The 24,311-nt window shown below is 43.3% G+C and overlaps 1 protein-coding gene across 3 annotated transcripts in view; it reads right to left on the reverse strand.

Moving 5' to 3' along the window:
- Positions 1 to 24,311, reverse strand: part of LRRK1 (leucine rich repeat kinase 1) — a 79,035-nt gene that overhangs the window by 27,948 nt on the left and 26,776 nt on the right. For all 3 annotated transcript variants that reach the window (XM_071813981.1, XM_065847793.2, XM_071813982.1), the window contains 11 exons: positions 18,143 to 18,369; positions 17,492 to 17,619; positions 17,074 to 17,237; positions 15,651 to 15,788; positions 11,960 to 12,072; positions 10,760 to 10,836; positions 7,350 to 7,479; positions 6,702 to 6,814; positions 5,628 to 5,842; positions 3,429 to 3,593; positions 1,215 to 1,387 (listed from right to left, as the gene is read on the reverse strand). In XM_071813981.1, the coding sequence (XP_071670082.1) occupies positions 1,215 to 1,387; positions 3,429 to 3,593; positions 5,628 to 5,842; positions 6,702 to 6,814; positions 7,350 to 7,479; positions 10,760 to 10,836; positions 11,960 to 12,072; positions 15,651 to 15,788; positions 17,074 to 17,237; positions 17,492 to 17,619; positions 18,143 to 18,369 (1,643 nt within the window). The remainder of the gene's footprint in view (positions 1 to 1,214; positions 1,388 to 3,428; positions 3,594 to 5,627; positions 5,843 to 6,701; positions 6,815 to 7,349; positions 7,480 to 10,759; positions 10,837 to 11,959; positions 12,073 to 15,650; positions 15,789 to 17,073; positions 17,238 to 17,491; positions 17,620 to 18,142; positions 18,370 to 24,311) is intronic.

The following is a 24,311-nucleotide window of genomic DNA, read 5'->3' on the forward strand; positions in this document are numbered from 1 at the left end:
CTTTGTGGGCTGGATAAGAACAGTTCTCCTCCACTTTCCCCAACAAAGGGTCTTTCTCACTGATCCTACACATTCCTGTGGCAGACAGAAAATCCTCTTCTAAAGCAATACGCTTGATCTTAAACCTCAGTCATCAGTGGCACTGGGAAGTGTTCACTCACTGGGATGCCGGGGAATGTAGGAAATCAGGCATGACTCTGACTGGAAGGAAATACAGGGGGAAAGGAAGGAGAAGGGGAACATGGGGCAGGGTGAAAGCAAGTCCCCTTGAGAAAGATCATGTCAGGATGCTCTGTGGTGATGGGAAAAGAGGCTTGAGAAGACCAAAGCACAAAGCTTTCTCTTTCTCACGGTGAGTCTCTGCCTCACATGGGGTCCCTGGCACCCCTGCTAGCGGGAAGGAGCCAGCTGGGATGCCCGACGCAGTGCTTGTGTCTGCAGAACAGAGTGTGGGAGGTCTGCTGGTGACTTTGCCAGGCAGCAGATGCAAAGTGTTGGGGACATTGCAGGGCCCTTTCTTACTTGCCAGCTGCCACCTGCTCTTGCCCCAGGCGTTGGCGATGCCACACTGTCTGGTAGCAGGTTGCTGCATGCACGCTCCCTCGCTGCTGTGTGTTCCCTTGGCTGACAAACGCGGCTTTCCCTGCCAAGGAAACCTCCTTTCCCCAATGGCACTCTGGTGTCAGACCCCGTGGCCTGACTGACACCGATTTCCCCAGCAGCATCACTTTTATCATCCCTGGAGCACTCGATGGCACAGGTTGGGGCTTCCAGAGTCTCGGGGGCTGGTCCCCCCCTCATCCTGCCACCACTGCCACGTGAGCTGCATTCCCACGCAGTCTCCCCACAACAAACCCCACAGTACCCACCCTGTAACAGGCATGCTTCGCAGCATTAATTACTCAATCTGTACCTTCTCTCTGTGTGTCTAATAAACTGTATCAGATTGTAACAGTGAGAAACCTGAGTGGAGCAGGAACACTAAAGCAGGCTGGCCAAGGTCATGACTTCGGAGCTCCGAGCTCTCAGATCCATGATCAGATCCCTGAGCAACACTGAATTTCTGATTATGCTACATTATCTCAGTCAAAAATAGACCAAATGCAATGCTGACGCGTCTTTAAATCAGTTCCGTTGCCAAGGAGATTATTACAAAAATGTTTAAAGTGACATAAAATAGAGTGACTGAGCTTCATAAAGGCACAAGTACTTACTGGAGGTGCTTGAATGTGATATCGGGGAAGCCAGTTGCTCTGGATCCAGAGGGGGATCGACAGAGAGCCAAGACGTACGCCCGCAGAGTCGCTATTCGCTCAACGCGGAACTTAGTTTCGATTAAATCAAGGTGTGTTCCTACCACTAACACCGCTGAGTTTGGAGCTTTGGCCTGTGAGAGAAAACAGCGACAATGATCTCATCCAGATTACATTGTGGTAAATTTGGTGGCGACACATGAAAAAGAATAACATTTAAGAGGGAGTAGTAATATACATTAACAAAATTGAATTTATACATAAAATAGAGGCAACCTGTTGTGACATCTTGACAACAGCGGCAAGCCATCTGGGTATTACCCAAGTTCTCCTGCAGAATGTGTCTTAATCATCTGCAGTTACTGCAGAGCAGGAAACTGTCAGTTTGGGTTTAATACATCAAGGCTTAACATAAGGGGACTTGCCACGTGGTATTAAGTTGCTACAAGTCCGCTCAGACAACAGAAAAGAATTTAGCTTAACCTATAGCTAGAAGATCTAACTTTGATATCCAGAAAAATGCCAGTTACACTCCGGAATGGACACCTGGGAAAGTTACATAAACTTTTTCCCTGGAGGTATACAACGAGGTGAGATAAACTGCTAGAAATGTCTGAATCTACTTAATCCTGAATCAGTGCAAAGGAATGGATTAGATGACCTCGTGGTTTCTTCCAGCCCTTCCATGATTCTATTACAGGACTGGAACATATCCGTATTTCAGGGAACACGCTGCCAAACACACTAGGATTGCAGAGACTTAAGCAGGGATCAGCCTGCGGATCCAAATGACTTTGACCACAGAAGAAAATTCAGATGCAGACATATACGTTAATTTGCAGTCAGTCCATTTCTCTCTTGCGATGCTCACTGAAATCTCAAACCTGAGTGATACCAAACTGGAACCCAGCACAGACACAGGAGTGATGGCTGTACCAGCTCAGACCAAAGAGCCCACTTGGCCCAGTATTCTGCCTGGAGACTAATAAAGAGTATAGGTACAGGGTAGCAGATATTTTCTCCCAGTATCCAGCAGCCTGCAGCTCACCGACCTCCTGAGCATGAGACAGTATCTTTGAGTTAATAGTGCTTGATGGATTTTATTTCCACCAGTCTGTTTTTTCAACTTCTGACACCCACAGCACACTGTAGCTCCAATAAATGCCACAGGTTAGTGATCTGTTGTGTTTGGGATCCTTCCTATTGTTTGTTTCAAAGATACCATCTCATTATTTCATCTGATCTCTCCTGATTCTTCTATTGTAAAAGATCATGAACAAAGGCTCCCTTGTGGTTTTCTCCTTACCCCTGGCAAGTCTACGTGCAGCTCTCCTCATCTGCCTCTTTCCCAACATGAAGAGGCCTAATCTAATTAATTGCTGTGCACTCAGAAATTTTTCCATACTTTTAACCATCATGTTCGTCTTTCTCTGTATGCTAGTACTATGCTACTACATGCTTGCTGGGATGTATTAACGACACAGGCACATCATACATTTTTGAAATATCATAATTATGCTTTTGGTTTTCTTACCTAGTCTGGGGTTTAACTGCTAACTATTAAGCTAATATTTTTGTAACATTGAGTTGTTTCCTTTTTGAGAGGCACTAGCTTAGAGCCTATTTCTGACTGTGTAATATTAAGGTAGATATAAAATAATAAATATTTTTTTAAAAATTATGAATATGGTATTATCAAAACCAATCAACTCAAATGAATTCTCTGCAGCTCTGACAGCTCTCCCAGCTGAGAGCTGCCTGGGAGGATACTCTTTGGCTTATTTGAACCTAAAGTGTTAAAAATATAACCTCCAGACTAATGTGTGTCTAAGCCACACAAGAAAGAAAATGCTTCAACCCCCCCTGGAGCGCAGTGTGGTCAAACACTAATTCCAAAATAAGTATGTTCAGCCTTACTTAGCAAGGGTTTATAAATCAGCTTTTGTTACATTCTCTGATGTGTGTGAAGGAGAACAAAGCAAATGATAAATTTAAACCATTAAATATAGCAATACGCCTACAGTGTAACGGAAAATTAATTCCAAAAGCTATGCAAAATTCATAGCTTGAGGAGATTTTAAAAGCAGACCAAATAGAATCTGTAATATCATATATCTGTGTGCTGAGCTACAGTTTGATAAATGGATACCCCAGGGTCCACCAGTGACTTCTTACCTCAATGTTCAGCAACCAGAACTGTAAGTTTGCCACAGCTTCTTCCCCCAGTGCCAAGTTCCAGACCACTACGTACAATGCTTTGTCTGTGAAGAAACACTGATTGACTGTAGACATGCTTGCTGGGCCTCCGATATCCCAGACATTGAACTCCACTGAATCAACCTACTTAGACAAAGAGAAGTGTTCAAATCAAACGGTTGCAGTAAATCACAGCGAGATAATAGCTGAAGTATAAACCTACGCCTGCATAATGTATGACACAAGAAGGGTTTCAATGTCCTGATTGTGCCTCCAGGAAAGAAAAAAATCAACAAGCAATTGTTGAGCATGGCTACCACTTCCCCACAGGAAATCAAGACTAATTACTTGCTGCTAAAACGATAGAGGTGCCCTTGATCCTGGTAAATCTCCAGTTAATGCTGTGGATTCTCCAGTACAAACAAGGGTCTCATTCTGAGCCCTGTATTTCACTGCATTTTGAATAGAAACTGTTTCATCCCTGTCTGCACCATGGTCGGCAGGACCGTTGAAGCTACTTATCTGCCGCTGCCATGGGGAACAGGAAACCCCCTGCTGAAATCACTTCCACTGAGCTCAGCCCTAACTAAGCCAAGCAGAATATAGATGCTCAGGAGACGGGAAACTTCTCAGGCCTTTCATAAACACCTCCTGTGCGTTGCTCAGAGGCTTCTGATGTGTGTGTCACAGTAGAGATGGCCAGAATTACAGCCACAGTCAGACTCAACAATTTTTGGGGGAACAAGTAAATGGATGCCTGTCTAGTTTTCTGGCTCTCTTCCAAGCACCTCAGCATCCATTCCTCCCTGTGCTCCACCACAGCACTAAGAGGGAGCATGGATCTCTGCTTAAATGGCATCCAGGCTCCCAGCTGCAGTCAGAAGCACCTATGTACCTTGAGAGTCTGTGCCTTAAAAACTTGGCCCCGCCTGTGACTGATGAGAAATCAAACTCTGCGCCAGCTCAGAGCATCATGTAACATCGCGTGGGCTCTGCTTACTGGGTCAGGCCAAATACTGACTGGTCCCAGACAGCACGTTACCCTACGAGACTTCAGCAAGGAGCTAAATATCTCAGTTGGGCTCCAATCTCCCAGCATAGTTACAGTCTGAAGTCTCCCAGAAACATCTGGAAGAACTTCCATATTGTTTAAACCAAGCCCTAACCACCACCAGGACTGCTTTGCTCATCCAAAAGACCTTCAGCTGTGGGTACTTCTATGGAGAGACAGAGACTCAGAGGTAGGGACAAAAGCCGGTTTAACATCTTGATCCCACTCCACATCTCCAATTCTGTTTAGGTTTTTATTTTATTCAATTGTGCTTCAACACATAACCCGCAAATCCCTTCTTCCACCAAAGCTTTCTCTTTAAAGAGTCAGGCCGTGCTTGCTCCTTTTCATTCTCTCTCTGGCCTGGCACTCTTTGCTGCAGAATAGCTGAACTCAGCAGGCTTCTCCATCCCTTCCAAACCAGCCTGGTGGTCATGGCTCTTGTCTAGCAAGGGAGAGCCATGTGTTGTGCATGCTCAGCTCTGACAAGACCTCAGGACCAACTCTTCATGCCCTAATCCCTGCGTTACTAGGCAGACAGTGGACAGGGCCACCCACAAATCCCTCGAATGCTTGAATGAATTCAGTGCTGTCCAAATGAGTTCAGTATGAGTTGACACACTCCCTGAATGAGCCATCTGAGATTTGGGTGTTTAAGGCATGACTTACACCCCTGGATCATAGCAGAGGTCAGGCATCCTACCTTCCACCCACCTTCCTCACCTAGGACAATTGTGATATCAAGGGAGTCCAGCTTTAGGTACTGGTGTCCCTTTTTCTGGCCCAAATTGAAAGGAAAATCTGCTGAAGAAAAGCTGATTTAAAACATTCTCTCAGAATCAGTGTCCAAAAACCATGTGAGCTGGGAGAGCCAGAATTTAGACAGTCTACACATGGCTCTCTATTTAGGATACAAAGTTGAGTGCTCAGGAAACCAGAACTGTCCTCTAGAAACAACTAGAGATGAAACAGTGGAATTGTGATAGCTAAAGACATGTCACTTGCAAGGTCTGGCTCACAGGTAATGGAAAACGTTCTTTATAAAAGGGCAGGCAATTTCAATCCAAAAGGGACACTGTGGGGCCCAAACAACCCACTGAGGCTAAGAATCTACACTTGTTTTTCACCTTTGCCTTGTGTCCCACTGGCTTGGGGAGCTCCCATTTTGTCGTACGTATTGTGGCATCGCTGTGCATCATCTGAGGGACCTTTCCTGTCTGTAGGATCTCAACCAGTGTTGACTTTCCCTGTCGTGGAGGACCGATGACGATCATCTTCATTAGCTTACACTTTTCTGCTTTACGGAGCTGCGCTCGTAAGTATGCCAGCACTGTTTTAGGGCCTGCGGAGTGGGAAGCGAACAGGTTTTATCTGTGGTTAGCAGTTACAGATGTACATATGTACAGCACAACTGCACAAAACCTACTGCTGCAGAAACATCAGCTGAATTAATATTTTCCCTGCAGTTTTGCTGTGGGCTGAGAGAATCCAGAGAATAAATAAAGAAACCTCCAGTGGACAAACCTGAGATAGAGACCCCAGAAAAAGGTCACTGCTCCGAGCCTCTACAATGGAGCACTGTAAGAAGAAACAAATGCTGTGGCTCGTATGCTTCAGAAGCTCAAAGGAAACATAAAATACTAATTTAGTATTGGAAAATACTCAGTTTTTCCTTCTACTTTTATGTTTCCAGTTAAAATTAGATTTAGGCTTCAACAGTGTGCTGGAGAAGGAATAATTCCTAATAACTTTGTTCCCACAGGATTTTCTTATTAAAACATACACAAAAAAAGACAGTATTGTCCAAAAGCTTTGCAGCTTACAATAAAGTCACTTCAATGTGACTGTAACTGCTGATCTTAAACACTTGAGTCTTTAGAAAGACCGTCTACATACACTAAAATATACACATTCAGGAAGCAAGCCATGGAATTTACCTGGCATGCATACTGCAAATGAAATATTGCATTTATAAATCATCAGTTTAACACATAATCTATCCTAAATTGATCATATAACCAGAGCTTAGCATTGATCACCAAACTTGCAAATATGTGCAGGAGGTTTCCCTACACAATCCCAGTTAACCTCAACAAGGGCTTGGGTGCACACTGTCTGTTCGTGTTCAGGACCATTAAAAGGAAGCGATTTTTATTCTATGTTCAGTTAATTTAACAAAGAACATAGAGGATCAGCCTTACCCTCTTTTCTGATCTCTGCAGGAACGTTACTGATATTTAGTTCCTCGATATCCAGCTGCCAGAGATTAGCCAGTTGTCCAAGTTCTGGAGGAAGCTCTCGGATACCAGGGTTACTGTACAAAAACAAATAAATCTACCAACAACCAGGCTTTGTGTCTAAGTAGCTGCTCTCACAGACTCTCAGATTACACTATTCTCTCCTTGCAAAAATCTTCCATTAACATTTTAATAAGACTACTCAGCACTTTAATAGTAATTTCCATCCTAAAAGTGATGTATAACCTCAATTTATCCTCTGAGGCAGACAAGTGTAATCATCTTTACTGGATAGTTAAAGAAATAAAGGCAAAAATGATGAGTTATTTGACTCCAATACTATAGAAGCTGACAGCAAAAAGCCAGAATGAACTGGAAGCACATTATCTTCCCAGGCCCTTGTTCAAAGCATTAGATCATCTTCCCTAATTCAAAAGGCCAGCTTCCTCCCTATCTAAAGCAAATGACGGGCACAGTTCTAACAAGGGGTTTACTATATCCAGCTTTTTGACTTCAAAAGCACTGGACATTTGGGGTGGGGCTCCACAGAAGACTGGTCACTAAAACAACATGGAAATAATATCATATAGCTTTTCCAGGACACAGACTTACTTTCCTAAATAAAGCTCTGTTAAACCTTTCAGAAGGCAAACGGATTGCGGGATAGAGTCCAGTTGATTGTCGTTCAGATAAAGGACTTCCAGAGAATCACTCAGAAACGCTGGGAACTCCAAAAAAGGACCTGGAACAAAATAGGAAACAAATTGCACCTTTAAAACATAACAGGCACCAAGCTTTGGACCAAGAGCCTTCACCTTAACTTTGCGGGCAGGACATGAGGTCATGTTTCTTGGCAAGAACCACCACAAAGCAACAGCAGAAAAGCAAACGACCTCCACCAGTGATCAAACATCAATGCTGACATCTCAATTTTTAAGATCATGGTGATGCACATGTTGGAAGGTGACAATCTCCAGGACCACTGGAGTGCTGAGGGAAGAACTCCAGGCCTTCCAAGATGACTATACATCAGAGGACAAGTGGTATTGTGTTTCTTGCCGTTGAACAGCTGGTAATTCCAGGCTAACAGCTGGCAACGAAAGGGCACACCGAGGGCACAAGCCGTTCCCAACATTTTTTTCTTTTCCATGTTGCCTGAGGAAAGCCAGAACCTGGTCAGAATTTATGTCCAGGCCCCCACCACGTTGCATCCTGGAGCAATTTACTGTGAATCCATGTCAAGAACTACAGAGAAGAAAACCCAAACTGCATCTGGCAGACTGCTCAGCTACGTTGCCTCTAAAACACCGCTTGCATTTACCTCTCTGTTCTGTTTTAGACTGCAAGGTCTTGGGGCACTTCAGACTTCTTACACATTTGAGCACAAGTGAGTGGATTTTGGGAGCAACCCAAGCAATAACTGCAAGGCTGAGTTGCTGCTCCTGGAAAGGCTTAAAAAAAGGGAAATTCAGCTGGTTCCAAAGAGCATCATTTCGCTCCACAAATTACTCCTGGGATAGCGACATGAAAAGCTACCATGAATTGTGTTGCTGTCTTAAGAGTGTCAGATGTATCTATCAGGAAGCATCCTGAAGTCAAGGAAAATGAGGCCACACAGAGACAAGCATATTCTGAGTCTCTAATTAGGAAAGTACAACCAGCACCATCCGCTGCTTCCATGGTCAATAGAAGCAGCTCCCTGAGATGTGAGACAAACCCTTCCTCAAGGATGGGGCATTTGCACTTCCACCAAGATCATCTTCCCTTACAGAGATGACTTGAGGAACTGTAACTAGACTTAGCCAAAAAAAGAAAAAAAAAAAGGAAATGGAAGAGGTTTTCTCAGGAGAACATTCCCCAGTTATAATATTAAAAATTCCCCCGTTCTAATATTAACAGCATTTCAAGCCTGAGCTATGATCAGAAAAGGAGTGAGATAGAGTCTCACTGTCTGCAGGGTGTTTCACATACGTGACAGGACTGCCTGGTGTGAGCAGGGTGTCACAGTCCGCCTTTGAGTTTTCAAATAAAAAATCATCTTTGGGATTATTTTAGAACAGCAGGCTTATTCATGGACTCAATTCACTTCCTTTCTGGCTCATCACTGGACTTAAACTTTTCATTGTTCCTCTTCAGTACACACCTCGGCACAGACAGATTTAGTCCCTCTTAGGCACGTAGGAGCAAACACCTAAAATACTCTCAGTTCACCAAAGAGTTCCAGACAGAAAGGAGTGTACTATACTGGAAGTAAGCTCGAAGTGTTTATGAATTGTAATTATTTATTCATGAGTTATTTATGATTTCTCTGGCTTGAGATCAATTTTTCTTTTAAAGAACGGTAGAAAAATTAAAACAAATCCCATCTAGAAAATTTACTTTTGGATGAGTAGACGCCACTAACACCACGTGTGTGTGCAAGAAGTTATTTTGAGATTTCTCAATCAAGTATATTGAGCATCTATAAATTATTCTCTTTAAATAATCTAGACTTGAGCAAACAGCTTTGTTGGTGAAATCATGTGAAAACCTGCCCCCCACCTCGCTAGAAGACTTCTGTGAGCATTTGATGTACACCAGCTTCTGTTTTCTCTTCATGTTCTCTAAATTCTTGGCCACATCCTCTAGTATCACCAAGCTATATTTGGCATAGGAACAGAGAGAAAAAGATGAGCTGGCTTTGCTCTGTCTCTGTGGCTACTCAACCATGGCACCAGCCAGGTGGGCTCCTCTGCACTCTCCTGCAACCCAAGGCAGCTCCAAGTTGCACTGGGGTGTTACGTGTCAAGGTTTTTCAAATGGTACTGATCCTCCTTTACGTAAAGGGGTTATGTGGGGTTTGCAGCACGTAGAAATTTTCTCTAGGACAGCAACTCCATTTTATAGCTGCTTCTAGCTGCCTTTCTCCTGCCCTTCTCTCCCCATTGGGAAATGCTGCTGCAGCACTCCATGGGGAGGCTCTGAGGATATGTCAGACTCCACAGATTCACCAGACTCAGCCTCCTTTTCCAATTATTCTGTGTTCAGGATTTCACCGATGTCACAGCATTTCTATTTCCATTTCCTACTTGCAAAATGAAGCAAACCAACCCTTTCTCCTCAGGGTGCACATGCAGGAATCACTGCGCAGCAGCCTCTTCTTCCACAGACTGAAAAATTAGGGGGGATTAAGCCTTGCCTGGAGGTCCAGGCAGAACCTCTGCCTCCTAGATGAGCAGATCAGAGGTTAGGACCTTCACTCCTAAACTACTGCTATCGTGCATTTCCCAGTTTTACTTATTTACGTTGACCTGAGATCATGCAGAATTGTCGGGGAACTGAGGAAAGCGTTTGCCGCAGGAGTCTCTCCCTCCCACGAGCAGCTGAGAGCGGCTCAGATGCATGCCATGAAGGCGCCAGCTCTATTTGACTGCACGATTTGCAAAGAATGCTTTAGATCAAGCCATTCTTCAGGCAGCCGAGAATGATAAAGCTCTCCAAATGCTTTAAAATACAACAAACAAACAAAAAGAAATGCAGATGAACCCCCCAGAGAGCAGGAAGCAGTGCAAATATCTTCAGATGCACCTTGGTTCTCTCTGGGACTTCATGTGCACTAATACAGAACATTTCTGCCCTGTCCCAAAGTGCAGGTGCAAATCGCAGAGACAGAGGAAAACATACAGGTTACAAATTCAGCAAGAGAAACAATCCTATGTGTAATAAGACTAATTATGGGTTAATTTCCTTTCAACATAACGGCTAGTACTCTGGCTAAAAAGAATGAACTTCATGAAAACAATAAAAGCTCAGGGAAAGAAACAAGTTTCACTCATTCTTCATCTTCCTGTATCAATACCAACAGGCTGTGCCATTTCTTTAGAAACACTTTATCTAAATGTATTTTGTCTTAAATTTAAATGCTGTTGCACTTAAAATAGCAGATTAATTTACACAGATTCCCCTCCAGCCAAGCCCCACGGATTCCTGCTGCTACACAGCTCACCTGGCACTCTCAGCACTTGCACCGCCCTGTACCTTACCTGCCTCGGGGCCACCGCGCACCCTGTTCTTCGTGGTGAAAAAGGGAATCCGCTTTGTTTTAAATCCCTCATCACTCCTGCGGGCAAAACAAAACGTGGAAAAAAGAGCTTGGATGGGGCAGTTCAGAACAGTGCTGGAGCTGTGTCGTGGTGCAGGGTTCGGCCCCGCTCGAGGTGGTGGGATCCACAGCAGAGCTTTTAGGGGTTCCTGTCTGCTCTCAAGGGATGGGATTGAAACCTGCTGTGTAATCACAGAGCTAGATTCCACCAATGCTTGTCCAGGCCCAATGGTTTTCTTCTGGCAAAGGAATAGAGCTCTGCAAGGCAGCGCTTTCAGCTCCCAGGGCAAGAGCACTTGACCCCCGGCTTTACGGGTGTCAAGGTTAAGTGGGCTGTCAAACAGCAAATTGAACAAGCTTCACAAGAAGCGCTGGAGAACCAACCTGCGGCCATTCCCTGCTCTCACCAGAGCATCTCAGACAAGACGACCCAACAACACAACTCAGGAAATGCACTGAGACATTAAAAAAAACCCAGTAATTTGTATTTAGAAACTGACACAGCCACTTGTAAGGACTCCAGAAAATTTGCTGGACAGGTAGCCAAATGGGAAAACAGGAGTATGACACAATTCTGTGCAGTTCTGGAGAAGATAAGGGACCTTTAACTCTCTACATTAAACATCCCTATTATAATTTTTAAATAGAAGAACATCACTCTTTTATTGGATGACCTTATTAACATCAGTCTTCTCTACGAACTTGCAGCTGGTTACACTTCCATTTAAAAACCAAAGATTCTTCATTTTTTCCAAAACAATACTCCCACACTAACTACAAACTGCAGTCCAGTCAGATGGTTTATGGTTAAGATACACTGCCCACAAACTAGTATTTGTAGTGATGAACCACACACTGGGTTAAAGAAATTTGTACATGCTCTGAAATTAGACTGCCATTATCAGTAATCTACCGATTTAATAAATTATACAGTGTGCTAAATGCCCAAGGAATCACTAAAGGACAATTCATCACTGTCACAGACACACAATATACTTAGGAACACAGAATGTGGATATCAATGCCTTCTATGCAGGTAATCAATTCACTACTGACACTCTTTGTATTACACGAGGGATTTGGTTTGCTATTATATCTTCAACTTTTGTTTTCTCAGACAAAATTTGAAAGAAACACTTACTTCCCAAGTTGGTTTTTTGAAAGATCCAGTGATTTAAGTTGTTTGCAATTCCACTTATCTTGTGAAGGCAACGTAACTAACTGATTTCCCAGCAGCTTCAGCGACACCAAAGCCTACAAGAGGAAGAGCCTAGAGTTAGAAGACAGGGTCCATCAAACACTCAGAAAGAGGTTTTTTAGCATGTCTGTTAAATAACAGAAACATTAAGAAAGTACATCTTATTCATCAGAACATCCTGTCCGTGCTGCCTAGCATACAAACATTTACTTCTTGTCTCCAGCAAGAATATTTTCTGCACGAAGCAACAACCACTATTAGTTCTGGGAGATTATTAGTCTACTTGCTGACAGATTCAATTGGAAACAACTCATTTAAGAGGACATTTTACTTTCAGTGAGGAAACCTTTCCAAATGGAAAAGAACAGTATGATTTACCTACACAATATGCCACGTACGGATAAGAAGGGGTTTTTTTTATATCTATATATATATATGTGCAAGCTTGTGTCAGATGCTTACACCTATTGTATATGCATAAGATCAACATGCAAAATGTGACCTATTTCACAAAACGAAAATTTGTGATCGTTGTGTTATTACATGTCTATTAAATTGGAAAGGATTTATATTAAATTTCCAAGACTCATACAAGTTTCCTATTTTTTTTTTCCTTAGACTAGTGACAGGAATTTTAAAAACAAGAAGTGCAGCTGATTTGTACAGTTGACACTATATAGAGATAGGACTCAGATGCAAATACCATTAACAACATTAAATATACAAGCTCTCCTTTAAATGTAACTGAAATATTAAAGAAAAAATGCAGTTCCTATTCAGATTTGTAAAGTTTATGCTCTTCCATCTGCCCTTAAAAATAATGTGGAGGCTCAAATGATCATTTTCATTTGATTGAAAATCCGATTTGTCACTGAAAACCAGTTTCCTATGTAGAATTTACAAGCAGGTTTATTCTGCAAGTCCCCTCCATGAAAACTCCATAAGCAGAACGTGAGCTGAATTACCTCATGCCACGAGTACAGCGGCATTCATGAAATATACCCCATGGAAATCATGTTTTACCAGCAGAGACTTCAGCTTCAAGTGTGTTAAATGTTTTATGTGCTTCACATAATATAAAAGGTTTATGCCCCTTTTCATCAAGCAGGATTAACAACGTCTCAGGAAGCCAGTCTGTTGGCCTTCCTTCCCTTTTCTCGGACTGGAAAAATACGAAGTATCCATGAGACACAAGCGACTGACAACCAGCAGTTGCTGGAATGGCAATTATCACGCAAAATGCTCCCTCTAGTGATAAGGGAGAAGCAGCACTGGCCCTTGGTGGGACTTTGGGAAGGCAAAATGTCAAACTGCAGATATACAGAGTGAACCACTAGAGGAAAAGGCTGGAAAAGCCTGCGAACTAAAAAACCCTCCCTGCCACTCGCGCCTTGGACAGCCAATGCTTTTATCATCATTAGTCTTCCACTGACTCGAACCTCCCATTGGAAGGAAGACCCCGTCCTGCCTCAGTGCCTGCTCTCGAGCTCTTTCCAAGTATCAGCAGGGGCCTGTTCCATGACAATGCTTCAGACTTCTACCCCAAAATATCCCTGAGCAGGGGGTGGGCAGAAAGGGAGGCTACACATTCCAGAATTAGCACTGACTTTGTTCTGTGTGGTCTAGCCGGGGTGCTTCATTTTCAGTCAACCATATCCATGTTACGTGTCCCCCACAAACGCTGACAAAGGCCACTCTCCAGGAGACCTGAGAGCCTGGCAAGATCATACACGACACTTCTATGCCTGCTCCGTAGGGGGACAATTACTGACTTCTAACTGGTTGTGGCTCTTCAGGACTATAATTCTGGAGATCGCTAGTCCTTGTTTTGCAATTGCCTTTTCTGTCTCATATCTAATTTCTAATTTCTCCGTTTTTGCTGGAAGACAGAAGTGAGACAGTGGCGGCACCAGACAACTTCCTTCAAACCTACGGCCGCAGCACACAAAAAGGGCTCAGGTGCGTTAGATTAGAAGAAACCACAGCATCCAGATTAGGCTGCCTGGGATATGGAAAAACTGACCACTCTTACCGGAATACTTCCACCCAGAGAGGGCCAGGTCTCCTCAAGAGAAGCAAACTAGTCTAGAGTACTAAGACATAGCTTGGAGCATGAACAGTTGGTTCCTTTAGAAGGCAACAGACAGGAAAGCTGAGAAAACCGCTGCCTCCCTTGGCTCCACATTTCTGGTTTCTATATCACACCAGTGACTGTGAGGTGGTCCTGGTCTTAAGACCCCTCCACAAACCAAGCAAAGGCCAGTGACAAACTATAGGACCCACCAGCCTAGGTCAGAGACATTTTCAAGCCACAGTGCTCTCCTGCTTTCAGCTTTTCCCAGGGAGAAGACGCTTCACTGCTGCTCAGCGATTACGCACACAAAGACGTTAATTGCTCATTTCTTCTCCTTCCACTTCTGCTCGTGGAGAGGGCTGGAGTGTGGTTGCAGCCACCAACCCTGACACAAACTCCACAACCAAGGAGCAGCCCAAGCCAAGCCTGACCTACGCATGGGCTTTCACGTTCTAGTTGCTCACCACACTCTAGCCCTCAGGGGCTTTGAAGACAGATCATCACCTATGCTGAGGTCTCCTCTGGTGCTTTCACATCCCTTCGCAGTTTCTGAGCAGCAGCACCCAATAAAACGTGCCCTTGAAGCACCATCTGGTGTGTAATATCTGTCATGGTAGTTCCCACCCACTGGGCTTATTTTTAATGTGTTCAGGAAAAACAAAAATTTTTGGAGACAATAGTCCATAGGATTCATTTTGTTTCAGAAGAGATGACAATTGAAAACAAATGGCTACCAGGAAGCAAAGTGAAATCTGCAGGGATCATTAAAAACAACTGAGGGAGCAAACGACCCTCAGCAATCCTCTTCCAGGCAGGATGCAAGAGGCACCTTCACAGCAGACCTGCGAGGTCCAACCTGGACGTGGATGTGAACCATCTCTTCAGCATCCTTCCCAGAGAGGCCAGCATGAAAATGGTGAAACTTCTGCACAAAGATTTACCTCTGTTTCCATCTCCATGATCTTGACTTTCACAATCTGGAAGGGAAGCTTGGAGGAAACCCCCAAGTTCTGCTTCATTTCACATTGAAACCACCTGAAGCCACAAATTCTGAAGAATTTTGAAGTAAAACTGTGGATCTCTGATGTCTGCACAAGTTTAAAGATAAGAATGATGCCAACTAGCATTGTTTAGGGCATTCAAACATGCTATTTTCATCACAGAAACCCTCATCCTTAATAACACAACACTGGTGTGCCAGATTAAGAAAAAACACAACTATTTGTGAGCATACTTGAGTACATCTATATTTCAATGGCTGGAGCTTGCAGCTACAATGCACTGGTTGTCTTCCAAACAGCATTCACAAAAATCTGAAAACCACAGACATCCAAAGAGTTCTCAGAAGACCTGTGTCAAAAACTAGATACCGTATCACACCGGGTGAGGGCAAAATGTAGTTACTCAGGGGGTTATGGGCTGCTCAGAGGCTCTGTGCGATTGCTGTGTTCATTGGCTCTACGCAGGCCTCCTGCCTTAACCGGGCAGCCACCGCTGTGGTTTGGAGATCTGAATAGGTATTAAGGGAAGTATTGTGAAGGAAGAAGAAATAACACTTACTTCAAGCTGGAATAGTCCTGGTGGAACTTCTTTTAGTGAGTTCTCAGAAAAATCCACTTCTTTGAGGTGATTTTTCCAGAAAATAGTCAACGCATCAGGTAGGAATTCCAGTTTGTTCCTAGATGCTTTGCAACATTTCTGGAAAACAAAAAAACCCACACACAGAGTAGTAATCATCTCTTTAAATAATGAGGTAGATCAGCTGTCACATGTTCAAACAATTAATACATTTATTCCAGGTGATCTCTTTATATATTTTGATCTAGATTAATTATTGTGCATGCTGAGGAAGATTTGCCAAGGAGACACACTTGACAGGCAAATTCTTTGGTGGGCAAAATGTATTTCAAAAGTTATTTTGAAAATCATTCCCATTTTCTTTTAAACTATTAAAACAAACACTTCACTAAAATACACTGTTCTGCTACCCTTGTTATAATGAGGAATAAAGTGACAGTGATGGGTGATATAAATGCCATATTCAGCCAGGGGGCTGGGCAAAGTTAACTTTGAATGAAGGCTGAGTGTTCTGTAAAATGATCCCAACAATACTTCTGCGCTTATATGAACTATCAAGAAAATTAATAGAATCATGGAATGGCTCCAGTTGGAAAGGACCTTAACGATCATCTAGTTCCAACCCTCTGCCATGGGCAGAGACACCTTTCACTAGACCGGGTTGCTCAATGCTCTGTCCAACTCGGTCTTGAAAGCTTCCAGGGGTGGGACATCCACAGCTTCTCCAGGACGTCACCACCCTCGTGGTGAAAAATGTCTTCCTAATATCTAATCCAAATCTACCCTCTTTCAGTTTAAAACTTTACCCCTCATCCTACCACTACACTTCCTGATAAAGAGCCCCTCCCCATGTTTCCTGTAGGTCCCCTTTAGGTACTGGATGCTGCTATAAGCTCTCTCTGGAAACTTCTCTAGAGCAAAAAACCCCAACTCTCTCAGGCTGTCCTTATATAGGAGGTGCTCCAGCCCTCTGCTCACCCTCACAGCCCTCCTCCAGACCCACTCAAGCAGGTCCACATCGTTTTTATGCTGGTGGTCCCAGAGCTGGCCGCAGCACTGCAGGTGGGATCTCACCAGAGCGGAGCAGAGGGGCAGAATCACCTCCCTGATCTGCTGGTCATGCTGCTTTTGATGCAGCCCAGGATGCAATGGGCTTTGATGGAATATATTCATGAAACATATGTTTCTAGAAGTTTTCCACCAACGCCATCAACACAACAAGGCAGAACCTCAAAAAGACTTGATCTGAGACTCATAGACCAAACCAGGCAGCGGCACTTCTACTGAAACAGAACAGCCTTTTAAACTAAAACATCTGACAGCTTCCTAAGCATCACAGTACATTTTTTTTCATTGTTTCAACAGCTTTTTCAGCCTCTGACTCTGTCAGAGCCATTTGACTTACCAAGGGGCAGGCCCAGGGATCTGGAAACACTTTCAGATGATTTCTGGAAACATTCAGTATGTTTAGGGACTTGAAGCAGTATAGAAAAACCGTTGGAAGTTCCACCAACCTGTTGTCAGAGACGTCAAACTCCTGCAGTTTCCTTAAGCCAATCCAATTGCTTGCTAGAAAACACAAAACATTGCGGACTTGGTGTAAGCCTGACAGCAGTCTGATCCAGCAGGATGCTGAATACTTGCTAGATAAGGGCCAAAGGATTTCATGAGTGATAAAAAAAATAATCTGGCCTTTTCAGGTAGTTTGGACAAAGGATTGAGTGATACCAAGCATCCGTAGATAACCACAGCTTTAAGTTATTTGGGGTTCTCCCTTACAAATCAGGCCCTGAAATGTAAGTGTAACACTGGACTGTACGTACTGTTTTCCTCGTCAAATAACTTCTCCATATAATTTTTAGCAGCAGTGAGTTTTTTAAGGTTTTTAAGATGTAGGAATCCAGAAGGGAGAGTAGAGAGCCTGTTGCTTGATATGTCAACCTCGAGTAACCTGTGGGTACAGAAAATACTCAGTCAGGCACAAATAAACGGCTAGCAAAGGCTCCTGTTGCCATAGACAACTATTATATCAGGACAGCTTTAGGTCTGAATGAAATCAGCTGAAATGTGCTCTTGCAAGGCAAAGCGAAAAACCCTATTTAGAAAATTAACCCTTCCAGGGAGCAGACAGAAGTGGTCTGGATGGACAGCAGTTCAGATAATTTATATGAGACAACAAATGTCAATCTGAGGTAGCTCAGAGCTTAGACTTAGAGGAGTGAGGCTCACCAGAACTGGAGCAAAGCAGAAGCAACATATGAGACAATACAGGAATAAAAGTCCATACAACTGCCCTGAAAACTAACTTGGAAATACTGAGAATGCAAAAGAGCAAATCCTGCAGCAGAGAGAAAATAAATCAAGACACTCCTGCATGTGCTCTTCACTTATGCGGTTTTACACGAGCACAACTGACTCATTTGCACCTGCTCTCCATATGGGTTCAGCTTGCCATAGGCATCCAGTGCACACACCTTGTACATATGATTTCATCGGATGACTGTACGCTGGGTAACTCTGTCAGCTGATTGTCAGCCAGGCTGAGCTTCCTGAGGTTGATCAGGCCCCATGGAATCACGGATGGAAGGGACACCAGGCAGTTGGCAGAGAGATCAAGCTCGGTTATCTGACAGGAGATATCGATCAGCCAGTCCAGATCCACCCAGGGCAGTTTGAGGTTTGACCAGTTCACACACAGAGCCTGCATATGTCAAAGAAAGAAGAGAAAACTACGTCAGTAAAATCCCAATTGCTCTTGGCCTGTGTTACACCACTGGGAATCTGGCAGATCAGAGCACAGACCATAAACATTTTGCTCACTTTCCAATCTGCTTCTAGGAATAAAACTGTCTCAGAAATTAAATCGTGTCTGAATATCAGCAGCCCCCATCACACAACTACTCCATGATCTCACTCCAAGGACCACAAGCGAGCACAAGCAGGGGACCTGGACCTCCTTGCCCGTCCATCCACCAGCTCCATCGTGCCACATGACAGGCGAGTTGCCCTCGCCTGGACCAGCATCTTCAGCCAAGAGCTGGACCGACTCATGGTTTGTCCATCCAACAACGCGCAGTGAGTTTCCCTGGATCATGGAAAACCATCTTAAATCCTGATTTCGCGGCCTAAACCCCATCTCTGTCTCTTGGACATGGCCAGCATCACTACTCGGATTTCCAAGGGACTCTGAACACCACCAGAGGCCAGGGGGTACAGGGGAAGCCTTGTGAAACACTCAAGGATCATTGCCTGTGCATCTTTAGAGAAGACAGGGACAGGTTTGCTGAGTCTAGTAATGAATTCATATGAGGAGGCCTACTACTGGAATAATCATTACAATGTATGCCCAGGAACTGCTCTTGCATCTTAAATTTTCCAACCACAAGGAGCCAAACCATTCCAGGGAGATTTTAGGTTTTGCAAAGGAATATCTGGGAAAGGCAAGGAAAGGCAAACACTGTCTTGTAAAGCATTTCTAAACAACAGAAATTTGCTCAGTATAATTTAGGAAGATATTTTAGCATCTGAGAGACATGATTTTGGCAGTTCCCTTCTTTCTAGATAATATTCTGCTGCTTTTTACAGTAAGACAGGGAAGTCACTCTATCCTCTTTTGGACAAAAAGCAGAATTTGTTGTGAAAGGCATAACTAGTTATTTCAGGCTCCAGCTTACACAGAAGAAAACATGAACACATAATGGTCATCAATGCAAGTAAACAACCAAAGGCTTAATTTTCAAGATCACTTCATTGCCAATGAGGTTCCAAAGACATCTGTGTTCCAAAATACACATTTTTAAAATGTTAGTCCCAAAATGTTTTCATAAGCTCAGTGTTTTTGACATAACTCATCCCAAAGACAGCCTGAATTAAGTGATAGTTAATTCTCCACCAGGAGGCAGCAAGGACCCAACAGCAAATTTAATTTGCTTTCCAGTTCCCGGTATTCAGCACTTACGATTTTGAATCCCAAATTTAAAAATTAAAGGAATATATTTTGGGAAGGGAGAAAAATAAATGGGAAACAAAGGTCTATCTCAAATGCCTGTTTGAGACTCAGGAGTCTAGGAGAAAAAAGAGTACGCAAGAATAGCTGCACTTTTTAGAAACTGAAAGTAGTTGTACTTAGTGTAGACATATTCCTTTTCAAATGCTCACTAGTGAAGCCTCAGGACATCCCTACAAATATGCATGGAAATATTATGCCCATTGTATCACCAGGGAAACCAAAGCAGGGAGCACAAGCTGTTTGTCTAAAGCTACATCCACCGTCATGCCAGAAGGAATCCATATAAAACACAGCAAGCCAGTAGCAACAAGAAATCAAATGAAGCAGAGTATCCACTGCTACTGCAAAATATACAGTACCTGATGGGAGTTACACTGCAAAGCTTTTACACTGTCACTAAAGATATTCTGCTTTATTGTTACATTTTCTGTACATTTAACAGGTTCCTGCTTACAAATTCTTGTTTTAAATTCTGTATGTTGTTCCGTGTAATTTTCTCTTCACCTGTAACAGCCCAAGACTGAGCCTGTTTACATCACTGGACAACAAACCGTTTTGACTTATGGTAATAAAGAGTACAAACCGATAGGCTTTTTCTAAAACATCTTTTAGCATTTAATCTAAAGTGGGATGCTCCATAGTACCTCTCCTAAGATACGCATCCATGATCAGAGTATCTGACTCCTTGAACTATTCATATATTCTACCTAAACAAAGAGAAGAAAGAAAAGGGAGAATTATAGCAAAAAATCTGGGCAAATATTCCATGCAAAAGGCTATCAACAGGTCCTACAGTCATGGAGAGGATAACCACATAACAACACAGGGCTTTGAAATTCTGGCAGTGATGGGAACGAGGGCCTGGAGAGCTGCCTTGCTTGTTTGGTTTCCACCTCACAGGAAAAAGCAGGTGTTTGTGGTTCAGATCCTGAATTCAGACTCCGGAGCCCCAGATCCGCCGTGTGATATCCATCACCGTTTCAGGCTACACAGACTCTGTTTGCCAGTCTGTATAACGGGACAGCAACACTTCCGCTTCTCCCTGGGGAGCCAGGAGTAAAAGCGCACTACAGACTCCAACTGCCTCTTTTCTCTTCCTGCTTAAACAAACTGCTCCCAACAAAGCTGCAAAAAAAATCGACCCCAAACAAAACATAAAAAGAACTGATGGTGTTTATCCCCTCCCTCAGTTCCTGTTCTGTTTCAAGATGATGCTCAAACACCGGGCCCAGGCTCTTATTCCAGTACAAACAATACTTGAGTACACCGACCAACGCAGTAATATTAAGATCTACAGCTTGCTTTTAGTGGGTGCAAGCAAGACATCTCTGCTGCTTCCCATTTCAGGCCGATACTCACCTCTATTTCGCATTTAGATTGCTGTGTATCATTTAACTCCAAAATGCAGAGCCATGGCCTCGGGGATTTAGTGTGATAGAAAGATACCTGCAGAATTCAGATAGCGATTTCTAAAACCAGATTGTGGAATCCAAAACCTGCTATGAATGATGTAGGGCAGGAGTCCTCATCTGCTAAGCAGCTTTTTGAATCTCCTGGTACTCAATCCTCCTCTTCACCCCGAGCCTGGGACTGACAGTGTCTTTTATCATAGAATCATTAAAGTTGGAAAGGTCCTTTAAGATCATTGAGTCCAACCATAAACCTCACACTGCCAAGTCCAACTCTAAACCATGTCCCTAATTGCCACAAATAAATGTCTCTTAAATACCTCCAGGGATGAAGTCTTCTGCCCGACTGCTAAAACTGAAGAATCAGCCAAGCCCCTTGGTCTGACATAGAGACAGTGGAGCAAATTCAGCTTGGTGTTCATGACCTGTGTGAAGTTACCTTAGGGATTTACTTGGCTCAACAATCTGCAGTGAAAATGTAATTAAGCAAAAGAAAACCTGACAGCAATGCCACAAAGAGAGGGGATTTCCTCCCTGACTCATCCTTAATCTTCTCCACTATGTTCCCAGAAAAGCCTGTTTCTTTGATGCTAAAGGTCTGCAACGCTGAACCCGTAGAGCCCAGCGAGCAGCTCGAGGCTGGTGAGCTCTGTGCTCAGATGAGAGAGGGACGGTGTTCAGCGCCTGGCAGCTCCTGGGCACAGCCTGACTCCATGCAGCTTATTGGTCTTCAGAAGAGCACGGAAAACCTCTGCACACTCCCCTCTCCTGCCAAGGAAAGAATTTCTCAATACAAGTCCTGAAAACTAAATGGAAATCTTCTACTGCCGTGATGTCAGGGGATGCACTGAAGCAGGGAAGGGACTGGAAACTGTGCAGAAGTAAGAAACCCTGCTGTTCTTGGGTGAATGATGAACTACAAATACAAAACATGTTGACTTAGATTTGAATCCTTTTTGTAAGGTGATTAAAAAAGGCTGTTGTACATTCCTCCTAACTGATGTGACATGACCCAACAGAACCTTGCTCTTGCCGTAGACAGAATATTCTGAGGCCAATGATCTAATTCCTCCATCATTAATGCTGCTGTGAATCTTGAGTGGAAATGCTCCATATTTCTTTACTGATGATGATGTAACTAAGATTTGCCAGGCAGTGGATAAAGAAATCAGAGGAGGATCACATACACATACATTTGTATGCTCATGTATAAAACTATGGGCAAAACATTTCCTAGGGAAAATGCACCAGGTAAAGCTCTTTTCTGGTCTGTAATGGGAAAAAAAATACATATCTCACACTGCACATACTGGAAAGTTACATTTACCTCTGTGCTGACTACACCTATCGAAGTCTGAAATCTGTGCCCAGCCACTTTATTGGGGTTTTTTTCGCATTTGTTACCTGTTCCTGTAAAAACGGAGCACTTCCTCTCTCTAGCAAGACAGTGGTTTGCTGTGGAGATATATTTATGCCAGAGACAAACAAAAAAGGAGAAAGAGATTTTAGAAAAGTGAGATGTAACTCCTCTTGTCTCAGAAAGGGCAGCACAACGCACAGGGCAATCAATGCCTGGAAGGTGTGGCAGCTATACCCGGCTCTCCAACCACATTTTGGGCACAGCTGGCAGCATTTCCTACTGCGAAATCAGTTGTGCAGTGTTTTCACCCAGAGATAGCACAGATGGGACAAACCCTTTTGAAGTTCTGGGCTCATTCTGAAATGATCGGTGCTTGATCTCTTCCGGCCAAGAGTAGAGACTTTCCAACATCCAGCTGGTTGCCATGCACATTGCAGGCTCCGCACAATCCTTTTTTTGCTTCCTTCCAGTGCAAAATTCATCGCAGCACTTACACAAGCAGGCTTAGATTCATGTACCTTACAAAACATGAGGAAAGCAGTGAGGCAGCTTGTCTGCAGCTGCTCTGAGATTGCATTTTAAAAAATTATCAGGATGTGTGACTATCACTTCTGAGGGACCCGAGCTCTGCAGACAAACTGGGACAAGTCTTCCTGAATTTGGCCCAGCCTGCCAAAATGAATTCAAAGAGAAAGCATTAAATAAGCAACCATGCTAAAAATAAACAGCTACTGGAAGAATCAAGGTTGAGATTTTGGGACTGTTTTTTGGGGTATTTTTTTCCTTTTTTTTTTAAACCAGACCCTTCTGGCAATGAGCTGATGTTTAAAGACTGCTCTCATCTTCACTCAGGGTGTGACAACAAAGCTGAGTCATTTTTACAGCAGCAAAGTTAAATATTGCCAGCAAGCTCACATGGAAAACAGACCTCTTCCCTGTGATTCAAGCATTTATTCCGAGTTTATTCATGCTGAATTATCCAGTTATTTGGATTTCTTTTCTTTCAAGAGGCATGTAGTTTTATCAGCTCTTATCCAGAAACATTTAAGATTTAGCTTCCTTTTGTATACCTGTCAACTAAACTAAGAATCTCACTGGGAGGGCTCTAACTCTGCTGATTGAACCTAATGAAGTCAAGCTGACACACATGGACTGTGGTCCCTGACACTCACAGTATCGTTGAGAATCTGGTGAGACAGGGTTTTGGCAGGAAAACAGAGAATGGAGAAGTTCGTAACACTACAAAAACCTCTCTGCTTCTTTTTACTTAACACCAAAGCAAAATCAACACCCTGCAATGTTACAAGCTGAGCAAACAGATACTCAACTGGCAATGGGATTCACACAGACAGACCCTTGATCAAAATGCTTCCCTCGATTTTTCACTGCACAATTTTTATGACCTGATGAAAATGGTAACTATTGAAACCTTGGGGCTCTCATTCTCCTCTTCAACATTTGTTAATGTACATACTGAGGGGAAAAACAAACATGTCTGCTAACTAACTTGCTGGATAACAGTAGAAATAATATGAAATACTATGTGCTTCCCTATAAAGCAGTAACAGAGGGTACTAAGAGACATTTTTCAGTTCTGAATAAAAGAGACTTGGATAACAGAGATTAAGAGAATGGAGAATATAGCCTAATAATGAAATGTAATAATACCCTGCATGAAAACAATGCCATTCATCTGTGGATCTCAAAGCGTCACCATCTTGTATTAAGCCTTCCAAGAGCTGTGAGATGTGATGAGTTTAAATCTCTCTGTTCTACAGCAGAAGAAATAGAGATGCAAATGAGCTACCAGAACTGTCCAAAGGCTGCCAGTGGCTAAGTAGAGAACAGAGTTCTTGCCAACCTAA

Source organism: Patagioenas fasciata, chromosome 12 (assembly GCF_037038585.1).
Source record: "Patagioenas fasciata isolate bPatFas1 chromosome 12, bPatFas1.hap1, whole genome shotgun sequence".
In the NCBI taxonomy this organism is placed as follows: domain Eukaryota; kingdom Metazoa; phylum Chordata; class Aves; order Columbiformes; family Columbidae; genus Patagioenas; species Patagioenas fasciata.